Here is an 18,882-nt window from a genome sequence, read left to right on the forward strand (position 1 = left end):
GGAAAAAATGAATTGGGTACTCTAAAAAAAATTTTAAATAATACTCCATAGGATTAAAAAATCCCAATTTGAGTCCAGGATTTCAAATATATATCTAGCCAAAATAATTTGCTGGTCATTGTGATATATAATTGAATCCCTAAAAGCCAAATAAAATCTATCGAGCTGTTATAAGAAGCTTTTGTGTCTTTTAGGTTTCAGTAACACCTTTAGTTGCTGGAATTCAATGCCACAAGTTCAAACTTGATCATTGCTGAAAACCTGATCTCACCCAGGGGAACGCTTTAGGAACTATATTTGGCCTCAATCATTTCAGAGTCAGGAAAGGAATGAAGTAGATTAAATAACCATTCCTGATCATTGTTCTGTGACATTTGCTGTACATTCCATGCATGTGGATTGAGGCATCAGAGGTCAATAAATACCAATGGAAGGGCACTGAGAACAAAATTGGAGGGAGAATAAAATGTTGAGCTCCTGGACCAAATCTAGACTTGTGGCATTATTTAATCAGCTTCCAAAATCACTCTCCTTGCTCAATACAGAGCTCCATAAAGGTATCATAGTGTGATAATTACAGTTTGTTCATTGCGCTTTTATTATAAATTTCTGTTTTCTCTTCACTTTTGTTCAGTGTTATACACCATTGGCGGTAACAGCGACAGTTCACCTTGTGTCTTCCCCTTTGTATTCGACGGCAAAAATTATGACCAGTGCACATCTGAGGGCCGTCAGGATGGCTACAGATGGTGTGCCACGACCAGAAACTTTGACGTGGATAAAAAATATGGCTTTTGCCCCAGTCCAGGTAATTATTCATAGTTAGACAGCTCAGTTCAACAAATACATAGGCCTGAATTCTCCGGTCGTTGGGATTCTCTGTTGCCGCCGGCAGTTTCTCGGGTTTCTCGGCGGCATGGGCTTAAATGGGAAATCCCATTGACTAGCGGCGGGAGTAGAGAATCCCACCGGCAGCGAGCAGTGCGCCACCGAGAAACATGCGACCGGAGGACCGGATAATCCAGCCCATAATGTTTTGTCAAACCAGATAGAATGTATTATACAGCTTTAGGACTGGATGTGGCTCAAGAAACAAGGATGGCAGATTTTATTTAACAAGTTAGTTGGTTCCAAAGACTGGGTGAGACAGTAGGTTGTGATGCTTGCAATGGTAAAATCACCAGTGATACTTGATGCCTATAGGCTTATACATAGATAACTACCACTTGGGTTAGGCACTGGAAAGTGCTGATTTCCTTGGAATGGTTCCTTAGTGTGGGTCAGCACCTAGCAAGAGATAGAGAGAAAACTGGAGAAAGAATTAACAAATAATATGGACGATTATAGAGTCATAGATTAGTTGCAGCACAAAAAGAGACCCATAATATCCATGTCAGCTCTCTGCAAGAACAACTCAGCTAGTCCATCATACTCTTCCATCCTTTGCCGGTAACCTGCATTTTGTCCCTTTCAGCCATTTGTCCAATTCCATTTAAAAGCCATGAATGGTTTTTCCACTATCACACTCTCAGCCAGTGCAATCTAGATCCTAACCACTCGCTCAGCAAAAATGTTCCTTTGCCATACACCTTGTATCAGTTTACTCTGGACATTCCCAATTTCTGTTTTACTATTCTGGCAATGAGATCTCTGATTTGAAAGGACATTAAAAAAAAGGTCGATATAAGAAAACGTTGCCTAGCCATGAAGCTTAACCCTCCTGCACTCCCAACTTCACTCATAACCCCCCTTGAGTAGAGATTTGTTTGCTGAAATCTGAATTAGATACACTTTTCACTTATTTACATGTAAGTCCTACCATCTTGATGGATTTTGAAGTATTATTTGAAGTTCAGAACTTGGCACTTACCTGTTATTTAAACTTCCCTCACAACAATCAACTTTTCTCTTGTAGTCAATGCTGTGGTTTCTGGAAATGCTGATGGAGAGCTGTGTTCATTTCCTTTTACATTCCTTGGAGAAAGGTATGATGCGTGCACCACCGCAGGCAGACCAGATGAGCGGTCCTGGTGCGCTACCACCAGTAACTTCGATAAAGACAAAAAGTGGGGTTTCTGTCCGAATGCTGGTAAATATTGCAGGGTTTTGTTCATCTCTTTTGTCAATGCTTTTTTTTAGCACAACTGTTCTAAAGTAAATCTATCAATTTTGTAATCAAGTAGTTGAACTCATAATGCTCATCTGTACAGTTTCAGGTTGAAGTACATCTTGAGGTTAGGCAAGTCTTGATCAGCTTTCCTCCATCCCATTGAAAGATGGACTATGGAGCATCAAAGCAACACATTAAGAGATAAACAGGGAGAAGGGAACCAATGTACCTTGCTTTGCTGATTAATATTAGACAGTTGACAACCAACAATGAAGCTGTCCTTACAGAAATATTATGGCCCACTCTCAGGAATGACATTAGGTGTCCAAAGGGAGAAGGATTAAAGTTTCTACATATAAATTGTATTACCTCTCTCAATATATCCATTCTATGTATCCTATGTTTCGATGATAGCCTCACCCACAGCTAAATAGCCTGCCAACACACACTGGTAAGTCTCACATGATGCAAAATAGCCACTTGGATAAGCTGCTCCAGCAATGGCACCATTCTTGGCATCATGGAGCCAACATGCATTATTTACACTGGGACCCACCAGAAGGACCACAATGATCAGTTTCAGTCATGTGATATTTTTCAGAGGATGTCAGGGTATGGGGAGAAAGGAGAAATATTAAAGTAATATTCAAACAATTGACCAATTTGTGTGTCTTATGCAGGATACAGCCTCTTTTTAGTGGCAGCCCATGAGTTTGGACATTCCCTGGGACTAGATCATTCCTCTTTAAAAGATGCTCTGATGTACCCACAATACCGATACAGCGAAAACTTCAAATTATCAGGCGATGATATTGCAGGAATCCAGCATCTCTATGGTATGGTCAATTTTATTGTTTTGTGCTAAATAAAAAGTTGCTCAAAGCCTTCTAGTGAAATACTAAGATGTTTATAATTGCAAGAGTAAAAGTTGTTCTCACATTATCTTATTTTTAACACAGGATCGAAGCCTGGTCCTACATCATCACCTACTTCTACAACAACAGCAGCAGTTTCAACAACTGTGCCCAGCACGACCACAATCGATCCAGTTGCAGATATCTGCAAAGTGAATATTTTTGATGCAGTTGCAAGTATAAAGAAAACATTTCATTTCTTCAAAAATGGGTAAGTAATGCCAACTTTGAACCATTGTTTTCAAGTTGGGGGTAGCAGAGAGAACATATGTTTTTAAGTGATTTGAACCTCGCAGAGAGGTCCATGTGGCCATAGAAACACGAGTAGGCCATTCAACATCTCCAGCCTGCTCTTCCCTCCAAGGAGATCACAGCTGTACCTTCCGTATTGTAACTTCATTCATCCTCCTCAGTTCCATATCCCTTAGCACCTTGGATAGCAAAAACTCTAAAATCACAGATTTAAAATTGTTAATTGAGCTAGCATCTGTTTTTGTGGGTGAGTTGCAAACTTTCTCTACCCTTTGTGTATTTTGTGACTTCCCTGATTTTACAGTTATGACCTCTTGTCCTTTACTGCCACCTAGACAGTCTCTGTCAATCCTATTAATTCTTTCAAAGTCCTAAAATTCTCAATTAAATCATCCCTCAGTCTTTATTCCAGATAATGCATGTGTGATTTAAGTTAGGTCACCTCGTAATTTAACTCTAGTAACCCTGGTAACATTCTGATGGAGCATGCATAATATGTCCTTTCTGAGATGCAATACAAAACTGCACACAGGGTCAGTGAGAGAATACTTGGGGATCCAGGGTCTTTCACTCCATCTGAATTTATTCATAATTTTTCTAGATATGTCTGGAAATTTACATCAGCAAAGAAATCCATCATGGGGCCAATTCCAATTGCAAAGTTGTGGCCAAAAGCTCCTTCCAAAATTGATGCTGCATTTGAAGATATAAACAGGCAGAAGGTCTACATTTTCTCAGGTTTGTCTCAATTATTGATGAGGGATAATTCTCAAGCATATAATTAAGCAATGCTGTGAGCAAACTGATATGATAAGGCAGGCATCATGTTAAGGATCGAAAGGTAAGAATAACTTAGGTAGGGTGCTCTTTCCCTGGGCTGGTGCAGACTCGATGGGCTGAATGGCCTCCTACTGCACTGTAAATTTTATTCTATTCTAACTATTCTTTTGAGGCAGAATCCTTTTATTAATGTTGTCACGCAGTTCGTTAATTTTTCTCGTGAAAACAGATCATCTCAATTTTTCATAAATGAATGTAAATAGGTTTGATGTAATTTGGCTGAAAAATAGAGTACTGGATAACCATTGACCAGTGAATCGTATGAAACAAAGCCAATCTTCCAGTTAGTTAAGTAACAATAAAATGTGAGATTTTTATGTTTCCAAATATCTTTACAGACATTTATTGATTGGTGCGCAGTGGTATTTTTGCTGGACTGGGAATCCAGAGATCCAGGGTAATGCTTTGGGATCCCAGGTTGAATACCACCATGGCAGATGATGAAAGTTGGATTCAATACAAAATCTGGAATTAAAAGGCTAATGATGACCAGGAAACCATTTCCGACCGTGGTACAAACCCATCTAGTCACGAATGTCCTTCAGAGAAGGAAATCTGCCATCTTTCCCTGGTCTGGCCTACATGTGACTCCAGACCAGTGCACCCTGAATTGGCCCAGCAAGCCACTCAGTTCAAGGCAATTAGGGATGGGCAACAAAAATGATGCCCCAGCCAGCGACGCCCACATTCCATTAATTAATTATTTTTAAATGGAATTTATAGCCTTCCTTCAAGATTAGACTGATTGCTCTTTGTACTGACCATAAATTGTTTTTTTTATTGCCATTTGTCGAGTAATAAATAGCTATATCCAGCTATGTTAAACTGAAACGGTGCTTAAATGGAACCCCAAAAGTCTTGTATATTTACCTGACTGTCATGCAAGAAAAATTAATTTCCTAAGTCAAACATTTGAATTTTACATTTGCTATCAGCAAGTAACCAAATGAACAGTCAACACCATTAGATTTCCCTGTTCACTCTTAATATAGGCACCAACCTGTTTATTTTAAATGAGTTGATACCACCACTTAAGGAGCAGACAGAGGAATGTTACATGAGTCTGTTATATTCACTTATTGTTGACGGTCATTTCTCAGCTAAATACGATTGCAATCAATGGAAACGAAACTGTTGCTTTTTATCTCTTCCTACAGGGAGATCATACTGGGTATTTTCTGGCAAGAGCCTTGAGCCGGGCTATCCTAAGGACATCAGCAAATTGGGCATTGATACCAGCATTGAACGAGTATTTGGTGCAGTTATGAAAGGTCAAAGGAAAGTGTTGCTCTTTGGTGGACAGAAGATTTGGAGGTGAGTAGAATTTGATCGGAATTAAGAGTTTTAGCACAGTGACATATTAACTAAATCTCAACTCGGAAATACGGGACTTTCTTTTACATTAGAGGTGTTATATTAATGCAAGCTGCTGTTATGAATAACGTCTTGTACTAATGTAGACATTGTCACTTTGTATACAATATTCACTTCAACCTTACATTGGACAATGGATGTTCAGAATGAATTAAGGTATATAGGTCCAGGCAGCTTGGGAATTAACATTAGATACTCGGCCATGTGTCCTTGCAAAATGCTGATGTGTTGCAGAGAAGCTTCAAGTGTTGGGGTGTACCACCATGTATTCACAGAGTATTAATTCTGGGGGTGGGGAGGGGGGGGGTGAGGGAGGGAGGGGGAGGGGAGGTGTTGTGGTGAACTAACTTAACATCTAATTTCTTTTTACTTTTAGAGAAAATTGCAAGTTGCTCTTAAAGATTTATGGCACTTGTAGATTGAGCAGTTACACTTGCACTAACATAATCAAGTGTTTTTAATCTGACATTCAGGTTCGATTTGATGGCACAGAAAGTTGATAGGATCAGCAGAATTTCTCAGATTTTCCGCCATGTGCCTATCAATGCTGATAGTGTATTCATGCACAAAAGTAAGTTTCTCAGTCATGTGACAGCTTTGGGTGCCGATTGTATGGTTTTAACCCTTTTGTTTAGCCAAATTTGTTCATCGCAAAAGAAGTTACATACAATATATACAGGAAGGTGTGCAGTTTATTGCGTAATTTTGTGCAATTAAAACATGGCTAGACATTAGTGATTTCATAGTACCTACAAAAGGTGTTCCCCGGAGACATATTCCAGTGTCTCTTATAACAGTTTTTGAAATTGCTATATCTCCTTGACCTTAATTCTACTTGTTCTCTGTTTTAAACAACAAGAAGTCAGTACCACTATGCCACGAAGGTTCAGAGTTGGTTCCTTTTTTAAGCAACCAATCTTGTATTTCGCCATTAGTCTGTGAGACATGTAAGTACTCACAATCGAGCAATCCAGCTCATGGTAACTCGCTTCTAGTTGCACTGGTACTTCTGGCACACTGATGTGTTGACTGAAAGTCATACGTTTGGTGGTTCAGATAAGATTACCTTATTGCTGCTCCCTCATTAGTGGATAAATCCCAACTCAGAACACTAAAATAGGCAGCACGGTGGTGCAGTAGTTAGCACTGCTGCCTCATGGCACCGAGGTCCTAGGTTCGATCCCGGCTCTGGGTCACTATCCATATTGAGTTTGCACATTCTCGCTGTGTTTGCGTGGGTTTTGCCCCCACAACCCAAAGATGTGCAGGCTAGGTAGATTGACCACACTAAATTGCCCCTTAATTGGGAAAAATGAATTGGGTACTCTAAAAGTTTTTTAAAAGAACACCAAAATATACAGTCTGATGGTTCTGTAAAGTCATGGGAATATTAATTTTAACTGTGTACTTGCAGCCCAGCAAGTGACATGGTATGCATCTAATCACAAAGGCAAAAAGCACCTTCAGTGAATACTTGTTCTGATCTGCAATTTGACTTACAGAGATAAATGAGACTTCACTAAACATTATTTACACATTTCATTGACATTATCAATATAACTTACAGCATAGAAGGAGGCCATTCCAGGTTCATGCTCAAGCTGTGTCTTTTTAGAATACAAAAGTCTGAGAACACGCATGAACAGACTCAAAAACAGCTTCTTCCACGCTGTTACCAGACTCCTAAATGACCCTCTTATGGACTGACCTCATTAACACTACACCCTGTATGCTTCACCCGATGCTGGTGCTTATGTAGTTTCATTGTATACCTTGTGTTGCCCTATTATGTATTTTCTTTTATTTCCTTTTATACTTAATGATCTGTTGAGCTGCTCGCAGAAAAATACTTTTCACTGTACCTCGGTACACACGACAATAAACAAATCCAAATCCAAATATATATATCCCATTAGTCCCAATCCCATGCCCTTTCCCATAGCTCTGTACTTAATTTCCATTTTAAAGTTATATTAAAACTGCTTCAATCACTCTTTCAGGCAGTGCATTCCAAATCAGAACTTGCTACACAATAAAATGTCTCCTCGTCTCCTTTGCTCCTTGGCAGTTATCTTAATTCTGTGTTGTCTGGTTACTGATTCTTCCACCAAAAGAAACAAGTTCTTCTTATTTACTCTATCCGAAGCCCTCCTACATTTGAACACTTCAGTTAAGTTTCCTCTGAACTTTCTCTACTCTTTAACAATAGGAATCCCAGGCTCTTTAGCCTCCCCTCTTAACTGAAGTTGTTCAGCAATGGGGTAATTCTGATCAATGTGCTCTCCACTCTCTCCAAGGTCTTTCCGTCCTCCAACATGCAATCACATGATCACTGTTGCCTACTATTCATGTGAAGTGTACAATGCCATGAATGCACTGATGTGACTGAGCACTTATTACATCCATCGATGCTGTGCATCACAGCTTGTTAGCCATTTGGAGACAGATACATCAAAGTTATGAATAATTGTCCTTTGATGGAATACATCATGAAGCATCTGTGCCTTCAGACTTTAATTATGTAGGTCATTAGATACATTCACTGATCTCACCCTCTTTGAGACTAGCCCAAAGGGAGACCTGGTCAAAGAATTGGCGCTTGGACTGTTCTCCAATTTCTGACGCAGGATCACCAAATCATTTGGAGCAAAAATATTTTTACAACTGAGAGCCTGATAATGACACAAAAGTGGAAACAGTATATCATTGTTTGGTGGGAGGTGCGGGGTGCTGGAAACGGCAAACAGAGAAAAAAATCTTGTAATTACACAATATAATCCTTTGCTCTGTGAGATGATCCATCACCTCTTTCATCCATTCTCTTTCAGCGAGCATCTACTTCCTGCAAGAAAAGTACTTCTGGAAAATGAACCGGAATTATCAGGTTATTTTTGTGGGATACATCAAGAGAACCTTACTGAATTGTAAAGAATAGAATTTCAACCATAGGTGCAACATCATCTTGAGAAAGACTTGTTGTTTAAATTAAAGTGTTTACATTATTGCGTCACATTGTGTGATCACAGTCGAACCCTTCGATATTCTTTAGTTTTCAATTGTACTGGGTTTCAGTTTGTTACTTGAAGGATAAGAAATCTGTGCCATACATTTTACCAAGGAGAGAGAGTGGAATTATAAAACCCAGTCAAACTAAATCTGCAACTGCATTTAAGGGTTGGACTGTGACCGACGGTATTTTAAAAACTTTATCACTTGTAAAAGATAAATTAATTGACTTTTTTGATTACATGAATCTTTATTCAGGCTGAGTCAATGTGCCTGCTGGACAACCTAAATCTAGAATTTGGTTTGTAATGCTCACTTTACATGCAACTAATGTTAAGTTATAACAGTGTGACATTCTGTGTTAGACGTAAACATGACACAGATGCGAATCCATGTGGATGCAATGCAAGATACAAAGAAGGATGCACGCCAGTTGTCACTGGAATACATTTGCTTATTCTGCTCCTACCTGACGTGTAATGGGCTTGGCTACAGTAGAGTGTAAGAAAGCTCAAATATGTCTTTCCAGATAATGGAAAAACATTATCCCAACGGCAACCCCAACCGTCATTGTTTACTCCAAATACAGATACTTTTTATATCTTATACAAGATTTATTATTTATTCTAATTTCTATGTTTATTTTTTCTACTTGGGAACAGTTTTCGCTAGATTTCCCTCAAATGTTTGGCAATGCACAGTTCCAGCCGTTGATCGGTATAATGGACCAATGCATCGCAATGCTGTTTGTGTATCTCACTGGTGCTGCTCGGCACTGGTGTCCATACAGCCATTGTCACTTCCTCCAATTATGTCATCAGATAACAGATATAAATAATATCAAGACATCTAACAATGTAGCTCGATAATCATTGCTTTGCCATGATTGCACTGGACTTGGGAAGAGTCTGACTCATATCAACTTCCAACTTGACACCTGAAGGAGGCCCCCTATACAACTCACATTGTCTGTTGGTTTGTAAAAGTTGAATATTTGGATATTGTTCTCTTTCTTATCACTGATTCTCATCTCAGCACAGAGGTCAGGACAGCATCGAACAAGGCCCTTTGGACCATTGTTTCTGGAGCTTCCAATGTAGCTTTACTTTACCACAATAGTGTTATTCAAATGCTGATCATGTCCATCAAGGTTCAGTTTGCATATCCAAATGGTGCTAACATTTTATGTATAGTTATATTTGGGTTTTGCTTTATTTGCTATCACTGAGTATAATATCCCTTGGTATGTAAAAGAATTTCCGAGCAACATTTTACATGCATTTATAAGATTAATTAATTTAAAATTTAAACAATGTCATTGGAATTAAATTATTGTAATTTTTTAATGCTTATCATCTAATAAACCGCTTGTTCCACATCATAATGTGTTTTTCTTGATGTTTGAATTGTGATGTACCTTCTCCAGACCCAAGGCCATCACTCTATTTCCAATTTTGCTGCTTTTTATTTTTTTCCCTTTACCCCTCCAAGTTCCTTCTCCTATTGTCATGCCTCCGTTCACTTCTCCACTCTCGGGTACTCCCCTCCTAATTTCCTCCCCCAATCTTCCAATACTACTTGATCTTCCTGCTCGCTAACTGCTTTCCCAAGGTTGATTCTCTCTTCAATAACTCTTCAATATGACCCTCTTGGTATTCTCCAAAAGATTCTTTGAGGTACTTCATAGAATCATAAAATCCCTACAATGCAAAAGGAGGCCATTCGGCTCATTAAGTATGCACCTCCAAGAGAACCCTATCTAGGCCTAATTGCCCGCCCTATCCCTGTAACCCCACCTAATCTTTGGAATCTAACGGGCAATTTAGCATGGCCAATCCACCTAACCTGCACAAATATGGACTGTGAGAGGAAACTGGAGCACCTGGAAGAAATCCACACAGAACAGGAAGAATGTGCAAACTCAACACAGGCTGTCGCCCGAGGTTGGAATCAAACCCCCGTCCCTGGTGCTGTGAGGCAGCAGAGCTAACCACTGTGCCAACCTGCCAATTTGGAGTTGGTTCCTTATGAGCAGAAAACCTAATTGCCCCATCCTACTTTCACATCAATCTTTCTTCCCAATGCACCCTCTGGGGGCTAATCTTGCCAATTTCCTTCTCATCCAATTCACCCCCTCCTATTGCTGACCCTATACCATTCTCTCACCACCCTTCTGTGCATCTCCCTTCAGAATGTCTTCAGTAATGAACAAAACCCTTACCATCCATAAACCTATTGTGGATGATTACACCAACATCATGGAATTGACAACAGTCTGGCTGAAGCATGATGACACATTTCCCCTTAATGAAACCTTCCTACCTGCCTATATTTTCTACCACCTGTAATGTCAAAACTCTTACGGTGGCAGTTTTCCACTTATCGTCAAATCACAACTTGGCCTCTGTTATCTCACCATGTTCCAGCCTTCTCACCTCTCATTTAAAATCATTTCTCATTCTCTAATACCCCCCCAAGTATGATAACAAATATCTTTGCTGTTTTCATCCGTCAATCCCTGCATTGAACAACTTCTCATCCTCCATGATGTGATGAATGTAGGATTTTCGATATATTGGATTATACATACTTGGTGAAGAAAGCGCTAAAAGCCTGGGTGAGAGTGCGTTTGACTGCTGCAGTCATGTTTTTTAAATAATCTTGGTTTGAAAGACAACAAAGCTTTTAGGAGCCTGAGGTGCAATTAACCATCAGAAAAGTTTTGGGCTAATAATATTTTGTTTTGATTAAGGAGATTTCCGGGGGAGTTAATTTGTTTTCCTTTTTTAATATATTTTTATTGAGGCATTCATATGTATACATCAAACACAACCATAAGAAAAAGCAAGCAAACAGGAATTCAATTAACCGAAGAAAATAAAGATCCAATACCCCACCTTTCCACCTCCCTCTCTCCATCTCCCCTACCTCCTTTTTAACCCTCCAACCCCGCCCCCCTCTCCCCCCACTGCTGACATCTTTTTTTTTATATAAATGTTTTTTATTGGGTTTTTGAACAAAGTATATTTACCGTTATGTACACAGGATAAGAAACATATTTATATATATACATATATAGAAGAGAAGGGCACACCCAAACATACCAAAGAAAATAAAATAATAAATAATTTAAAAATAAATAATAATAAAAAATAAAATAGAAAAACTGGTAGAGTATTGCGCCCCAGCTCAACAGCAGCAACTCTGTACAACTGGCAAAATTATTTACAACATATAGGTAGGCGACTGTTTGTGGGGGGGAGGGAGGGGGGTGCCGGAGAAACAATTACAGTGGGCAATACTCGAATGGGTGTTGGTGTTGTCACTTGCTTCTCCCGGACGCATCTCGCTGCCATCTCGCGTTCACCTCCGCTTCTGCCGTTCCTCCCGTCTTTCGTCGTTATTCCCCTCGTTCCCTGCTCCTGGAGATGCCAAGTTCGTTATTGTATCCCATCTCTTCCTACCGGCTCTCATTTCCCTGCCTCCCCCCCCACCTCCCTAGTTCTCTTCTCTTGTTCCCTATCTCTTCCCTCTCTCCCCCGCCCTCCCACCCCTCCTGTGGTTCGCCTTTCTTTCCTCTTAGGTTTAGCTGTCTCCCCCCACCCTCCCCCCCCCCCCCGCCCCTCTCCCGGTCTATCTCTCCCTCTCATGCTTTGGCTGCTTTCCCCTGATTCTTGGCTACCTGGCTATTCTTCTGCTTGTTCGGTGGCCACAAACAGGTCCTGGAACAATTGGGTGAATGGCTCCCACGTTCTGTGGAAGCCGTCGTCTGACACTCGGATGGCGAATTTGATTTTCTCTATTTGGAGAGATTCCGAGAGGTCGGACAGCCAGTCTGCAGCTTTGGGTGGTGCTGCTGACCGCCAGCCGAACAGGATTCTACGGCGGGCGATCAGGGAGGCACTGCTGACATCTTAACTATTTTCAAAGTAGTCGATGAACGGCTGCCATCTCCGGGCAAACCCCTCCACAGACCCTCTCAAGGCAAATTTTACCTTCTCCAGTCTGAGGAACTCTGCTAGGTCACTCACCCACACTCCTGGTTTTGGGGGCCCCGAGTCTCTCCATTCTAACAATATCCGACTCCGGGCTACTAGGGAGGCAAAGGCCAAGATGTCGGCCTCTCTCACTCCCTGGACTCTCGGGACTTCTGACACTCCAAAAATTGCCACTTCTGGATTCAGGACCACCTTCACCCTCAAGACCTCCGACATAACGTCAGCAACCCCCTGCCAGAATCCCTCCAGCTTTAGAAAGGCCCAAAACATGTGGACATGATTCGTGGGCCCACCCACACACCGCTCACACCTATCCTCCACCCCTTCAAAAAACCTACTCATCCTGGCCACAGTCACATGTGCCCTGGGGACCAGCTTAAACTGAATAACGCCTTGCATATGAAGAGGACGCATTCACCTCCTCAGAGCCTCCTTCCACAACCCAGCCTCCAACTCCCTCCCCAGCTCTTCCTCCCACTTGCGATTCACTACCCCTATCGGGGCCCCTTGCCAATCCATTACCTCCTTATAGATTTCCGACACTCTGACCTCACCTACCCCTGTTTTTGACACCACCTTGTCCTGTAGCCCCAGGGGTGGCAGGGGAAAGGTCGACTCCTGCTTACTAAATATCTGCAAATACTGGAACCCAGTCCCGCTGGGCAGTTCAAATTCCTCCACCTACCCCTCCAAGCTTGAAACGCTGACCCCGACGAACAGAACCCCAAAACTCTCAATCCCCACTCATCGCCATCCCCGGACCCCCGTCCAGCTCCGCCCGGAACAAACCTATGATTGCCACAGATTGGTGCCCAAACTGAGGCCCCCTCCAGCTTCAGGTGCTGCTGCCACTGTTCTCACACCCTCAAGGCTTCCACCACTACCGGGCTTGTGGAGTACCTGGCCGGTGAGAATGGCAGAGGCGCCGTCAACAGTGCCCCCACGGTCGGGTCCTTGCAAGAGGCTGCCTCCAAACCCTCCCTTACCGACCCTTCCCCCACTACCTACTTCCTAACCATGGCTATATTTGCCACCCAATAATAATTCACCAAGTTTGGAAGAGTCAACCTGCTCCCTCCCGTCCACTCTCGTCCCTGCTCCAGCGGCACCTTCTTGACACATGGGACTTTATCCATCCAGACAATTCCCCAAATCAGTGCATTAACCGTCCTAAAAAACACATTTGGGATAAAGATCGGAAGATTTTGGAACACAAATAAGAACCTCGGGAGAACCGTCATCTTCACCAATTGCACCCGCCCCGCCAAGGCAGTGGGAGTACACCTCACCTCCTAAAGTCCCCCTTCATTTGCTCCACCAACCGAGCCAGATTCAGCTTCCCACCCCTGCGCCACCTATCCAAATACCTGAAACTTGCCCTCACCACTCTAAACGGCAACTCGCCCAACCTCCTCTCCTTCCCCCTTGCTAATCATGAAAACCTCACTCATCCCATATTCAATTTGTACTCCAAGAACCATCCGCATTCCTCCAATATGCCCATAATCCCCCCAATACCTTCCAGTGCATTCGATATAGAGCAATAGATCGTCCGCCTACAGCGAGAACCTATGCTCCACCCCTCATCCCCGCACTATCCCTCCCAGTCCCTTTACACTCTACGTGCCATTACCAGTGGTTCAATCGCCAAGGCAAAGAGCAATGGGGTGAGTGGGCATCCCTGCCTCGTCCCACGGTGCAACCTAAAATACCCCAAGCTCACCCTGTCCGTCTGCACACTCGCTGCCGGCACCCGATACAACAGCCGGGCTCAATCCACAAACCCCTGACCAAACCCAAACCGCCCCAACACCTCCCACAAATAATTCCACTCCATCCAGTCGAAGGCCTTCTTTGCATCCATGGCGACCGCCACCTCCATGCTTGGTCCCTCCGGGGGCATCATTATAACGTGTAATAAATGTCTAATATTAGCCGACAGATGCCTCCACTTTACAAACCCCGTCTGACCTTCCCTATCACCCCCGGCACACAGTCCTCAATCCGTGACGCCAAGATCTTGGCCAGCAACTTGGTGTCCGCATTTAGCAATGAAATTGGCCGGTAAGACCCACACTGCTCCAGGTCCTTATCCCTCTTTAAAATTAAGGCGATTGAGGCCTGTGATAATGTACGGGGTACCAACCCCTTTTCCCTCGCCTCATTGAATGTCCTTACCAGCAGGGGCCCCAGGTCTCTCGAAAACTTTGAAGAAAATTCCACCAGTAACCCATCCCGGGGCCTGCCCCGCCTGCATTACCCCCATACGCTCCAACATCTCCACCAGCCCAGTGGGTGCTCCCAGTCCCTCTACCAGGTCCTCCTCCACCTTAAGGAATTACAACCCATGTATGAAAAGCCTCATTCCCTCCGGCCCGGCCAGGGGTTCCGAATCATAGAGCCTCTTATAGAAGTCCTCAAACACCCCATTCACCCCCACTGGGTCTAAGACCATGTTCCCCCAGCTATCCTTCATTTTTCCAATCTCCCTCGCCGTCTCCTGCTTCCTCAATTGACGTGCCAACATCCTACCCTCCTTTTTCCCATATTCATAGACTGCACCTCTGGCCCTCCTCAACTGTCCCACCGCCTTGCCTGTAGATATCAGTCCAAACTCCATCTGGAGATTCTGCCGCTCACTCAACAAACCCACCTCCGAACACCCCCTATCCACCTGCAGAATCTTATCCACTAATCTCCGCCCGCTCCTTCTTGCCCCTGTGCACCAGGGCATCTGGTGAAGACAGAGCAAAGAAAAAACTGAAGTCGTGAACAAAGCAGTCCAAAAATGATTCATTGAGGTATGGCTTGCTTAATTGTGCCAATGCAAATCAGGATGTAAAGCTCATGTGTGTTATATGCAGGAAGTTACTGGTAAATGAAAGTTTAAAACCCTCAAAACTTCAAAGGCTTGGCGAGTTTGAAGACAAACCTCTTAATTTTTTTCAAGGGATGAAGCAAGATCGTAAATGGTCAGCTGAAGTCCTTAGCAGAAATGTAGCATTTAATGACAAAGCAAGTGAGATTGTGAGGATCAAGCTGTTGCATTAAAGATAAGAAATAATGATGGGTCACGAATGTCAGCCGGTGTGGGTTGGGAAGATTGGCTGGCCTGGGTCGCGATCGTTGGTCAACGTGGGTCCCGAATGCTAGCCAGTTGGTAAAACCAGGTCCCGGGAAGAAAGGTTTGAAAAACACTGCAATAGCAAATGCAACACCATGACCTTCAGCCCAATCCAAAATTTCTCCAATACCCCCATCAAATAACTCCACTCCACCCGATCAAACGCCTTCTCCTCATCCAGCACCATCACCACCTCCGTCTCCCTCCGCTCTAGCGGAGATAGCCACATTCAACACCCTCCTCACATTCAAGGACAACTGCCTTCCCTTTGCGAACTCCATCTGGTCCTCCCCAATCATCTTTGGGAGACACCCTTCTAACCTTAACGGTAACACCTTTGCCACTATTTTGTCATCCACATTCAGCAGAGATATGGGCCTATTTGACCCACACTCCATTGGATCCTTATCCTTCTTTAGCAGCAGCGAGATGGTAGCTTGCCCCATTGTTTGCGGCAAGACACCCCAAACCATCGCATCCTCAAACATTCCCACCATCAACAGCGCCAGCCTATCATTAAACCTTTTAGAAAATTTGGCCAAAAACCCATCAGGCTCTGCCGTCTTCCATGCCTACACCCTCCAATCCTCCTCCCCCATTGGGTCCTCCAACACTGCCCTCTCCGCCTCCCCCAACCTCGGACACTCCAGACACCCAGAAATTCCCTCATCTCCCTCACCTCCTCCAGTGGATCTGACCTACACAGGTCCATAGAGAACTCCTCAAACACCTTACTAATCTGTTCTCTGGAGCTACCACCAACTCTCCCGTCTTACCCCCGCATGACCTATCTCCCTCACTGCAGCCTCCCTCCAGAGCTGACTTGCCAACATCCCCCCCTGCCTTCTCCCCATACTCATAAACAGCTCTTCTCACCCTTCTCAACTGACGCAACGCTTTCCCCGTGGATAATAGGTCAAACCGCGCCTGCAACTCCTTTCCCTTTGCCAGGTAACCCACTCCGGGTACCACGCGAACCGCCCACCCACCTCCAAAATCTCTTCAATCAGTCGTTGGCATTGGTCCTTCTCCTCCCTATCCACCTTAGCCTTTACGAGATGATCTCCCCCCTCACCATCACCTTGTGAGCCTCCCAGACCACTGACCGTGAGACATCCTTAAACCCCACATGCTCCTCAATCACCTTCTTATCTTGTCACAGAAGCTCCGGTCCACCAGTAACCCCACATCCATTCTCCACCCCAGCCTTTGGGCTCACCCCTTCTCCAAACCCACATCCATCCATGCAGAGCTTGATCCGAGATCACAATTGCCGAGTATTCCCACCTCTTAACCCTAGCCAACAGCGCCTTTCCCACCACAAAAAGTCAATCCTCAAAAACACCTTGTGCACCGGACAGAAAAACAAATAATCCCAATCCTTTGGGTGTACAAACCTCTATGGGTCCACACTCCCATCTCCCTCATGTGCCCACCCAATGCCGTCTCCACCCCCACCCCCCATCTGGGTCAGCGAGCGTGGCTGTGACCTGTCCACTTTCTGTTCGAACACCATTTTCCAATGTCCCCTACAATCAGCTCATGGGTATCCAGATCCGGGGTGGCACCCAATACTCTCTTCACAAACCCCACATCATCCCAATTGGGGCCATATACACTTGCCAATGCCAGCAACTCCCCCCGCCCCCCCCCCTCCAATGCACCCATCACAATCACGTACCTGCCCCTCGATGAGCCACCACCTTCTCCATCTGAAACCTCACCATCTTGCCCACCAATATTGCCACTTCCTAGCCCTACAATCGAACTCCGAATTAAACATCTGACTCACCCAACCCTTCACAAGCCTCACCTGATAGTTCAACCTCAAATGGATCACCACATTGGCTTTCAAACTCTTCAAAAGCGCAAAAACTCTTGCACTCTTCACCGGTCCCCCTGACCCCTTCACATTCCACATCCCCATTCTGACCGAGGATCTCGCACAATCCCCACCCCCCACTCCTCCGATCCAACATCACCATTAATCCGGGTCCTGCCGAACTGGCCAGATCCGCCCCATCCTTTTGTTACTGTTGATCCCTCCACCCTCCCAGAATCCCCCCCTGCCACTTCCTTTTGCAAATACCTCACCCACTATTGATTCCCTCCCCCCACCATACACCCCTCCCAAGTCCATTGAAAGCTGCTCGACCAGTTCCAACGATCCTTGCCCCTTCCCCCATCACACTCCCGTTCACTAGCCAACCCTCGTTTGCTAGTTCAGTGGCCCCCGCCAGAGCCCCCCATCCTCCCCTCAGTATCCCGGCCCCACCTCGTTTATACCAAGGAACAATACAGAACCACACCCCTAAGGAAAAAAGAAAACCAGAACACAAAACACATGGAAACAAAACCCTTCCATTCAAGAAACAGAGAAGCAAAACCCAAATCAAATTTGAAAAAAAAACTCCATAAGAAAACACAATCCCCGTTCACACCAACAGAGTCCAAGTCCCAACTCTCATCTCAGTCCCAGCCCTTCAACCTTAACGAACACCTCCGCCGCCTCCACAATCTTGAAATAAAAATCCCTCAAATTTTGTGTCACTCTCAACTTCGCATGGGAGACCACTTCAAATCTCAGTCTGCTGCCATACAATGTCGCTGGTATATTCATATACCAATGCCTGCGAAGGCTCCAAACTCCATTAGGCGTTCCATTATTCCTCCCACGCTGGCTAGGGGGGATTGAGACGTAGAGGAGCAGGTCATCCAAATAGAGTGAAACTCTGTCTCCCTGTCTCCCCATGGATGCTTCTCCACCCTTTTGCTGATCTGAGAGTACTGGCCAGCAGCTAACTGCCAGGCCAAATAGCAATGGGGACAATGGGCATCCCATCTCGTGCCTCTGAGCAGCCGGAGTATTCAGAGCTCGTGGTGTTCATCTGTACACTCGCCATGGGAGCACAATGCAGCAGTTTCACCCATGAGGTGAATCCTGGCTCAAACCCAAACCGTTCTACTACCTCCATGAGGTACCACCATTTGACTCGGTCGAAGGCCTTCTCTGCGTTCAGGAAGATGATCACTTCTGGTGTCTCCTCCCCAGATGGGGTCATAATCACGTTCAGCAGTTGCCTGATGTTTTCCATTAATTGTCTGCCCTTGACAAGGCCCGTCTGATCCTCCGCAACTACCTACGGCACAGAGCTCTCCTGTCACCTCGCCAGGGCCGTCCCAGAACTTTAGCGTCAGTGTTTAAGAGTGAGATGGTTCTGTCTGACCCACACTCCACCGGGTCTTTGTCTTTTTTAAGGATCA

The 18,882-nt window shown here is 44.3% G+C and overlaps 1 protein-coding gene across 1 annotated transcript in view; it reads left to right on the plus strand.

The window, feature by feature from the left end:
• The window catches only part of LOC140428898 (zinc finger protein 335-like), a 267,142-nt gene that overhangs the window by 7,620 nt on the left and 240,640 nt on the right, over positions 1-18,882 (plus strand). Inside the window, exons 6-14 of the mRNA XM_072515545.1 lie at positions 635-808; positions 1,916-2,089; positions 2,791-2,946; positions 3,070-3,235; positions 3,878-4,014; positions 5,274-5,430; positions 5,964-6,061; positions 8,319-8,423; positions 8,862-8,997. Of these exons, the coding sequence (XP_072371646.1) occupies positions 635-808; positions 1,916-2,089; positions 2,791-2,946; positions 3,070-3,235; positions 3,878-4,014; positions 5,274-5,430; positions 5,964-6,061; positions 8,319-8,423; positions 8,862-8,997 (1,303 nt within the window). The remainder of the gene's footprint in view (positions 1-634; positions 809-1,915; positions 2,090-2,790; positions 2,947-3,069; positions 3,236-3,877; positions 4,015-5,273; positions 5,431-5,963; positions 6,062-8,318; positions 8,424-8,861; positions 8,998-18,882) is intronic.

Source organism: Scyliorhinus torazame, chromosome 8 (genome assembly GCF_047496885.1).
Source record: "Scyliorhinus torazame isolate Kashiwa2021f chromosome 8, sScyTor2.1, whole genome shotgun sequence".
In the NCBI taxonomy this organism is placed as follows: Eukaryota; Metazoa; Chordata; class Chondrichthyes; order Carcharhiniformes; family Scyliorhinidae; genus Scyliorhinus; species Scyliorhinus torazame.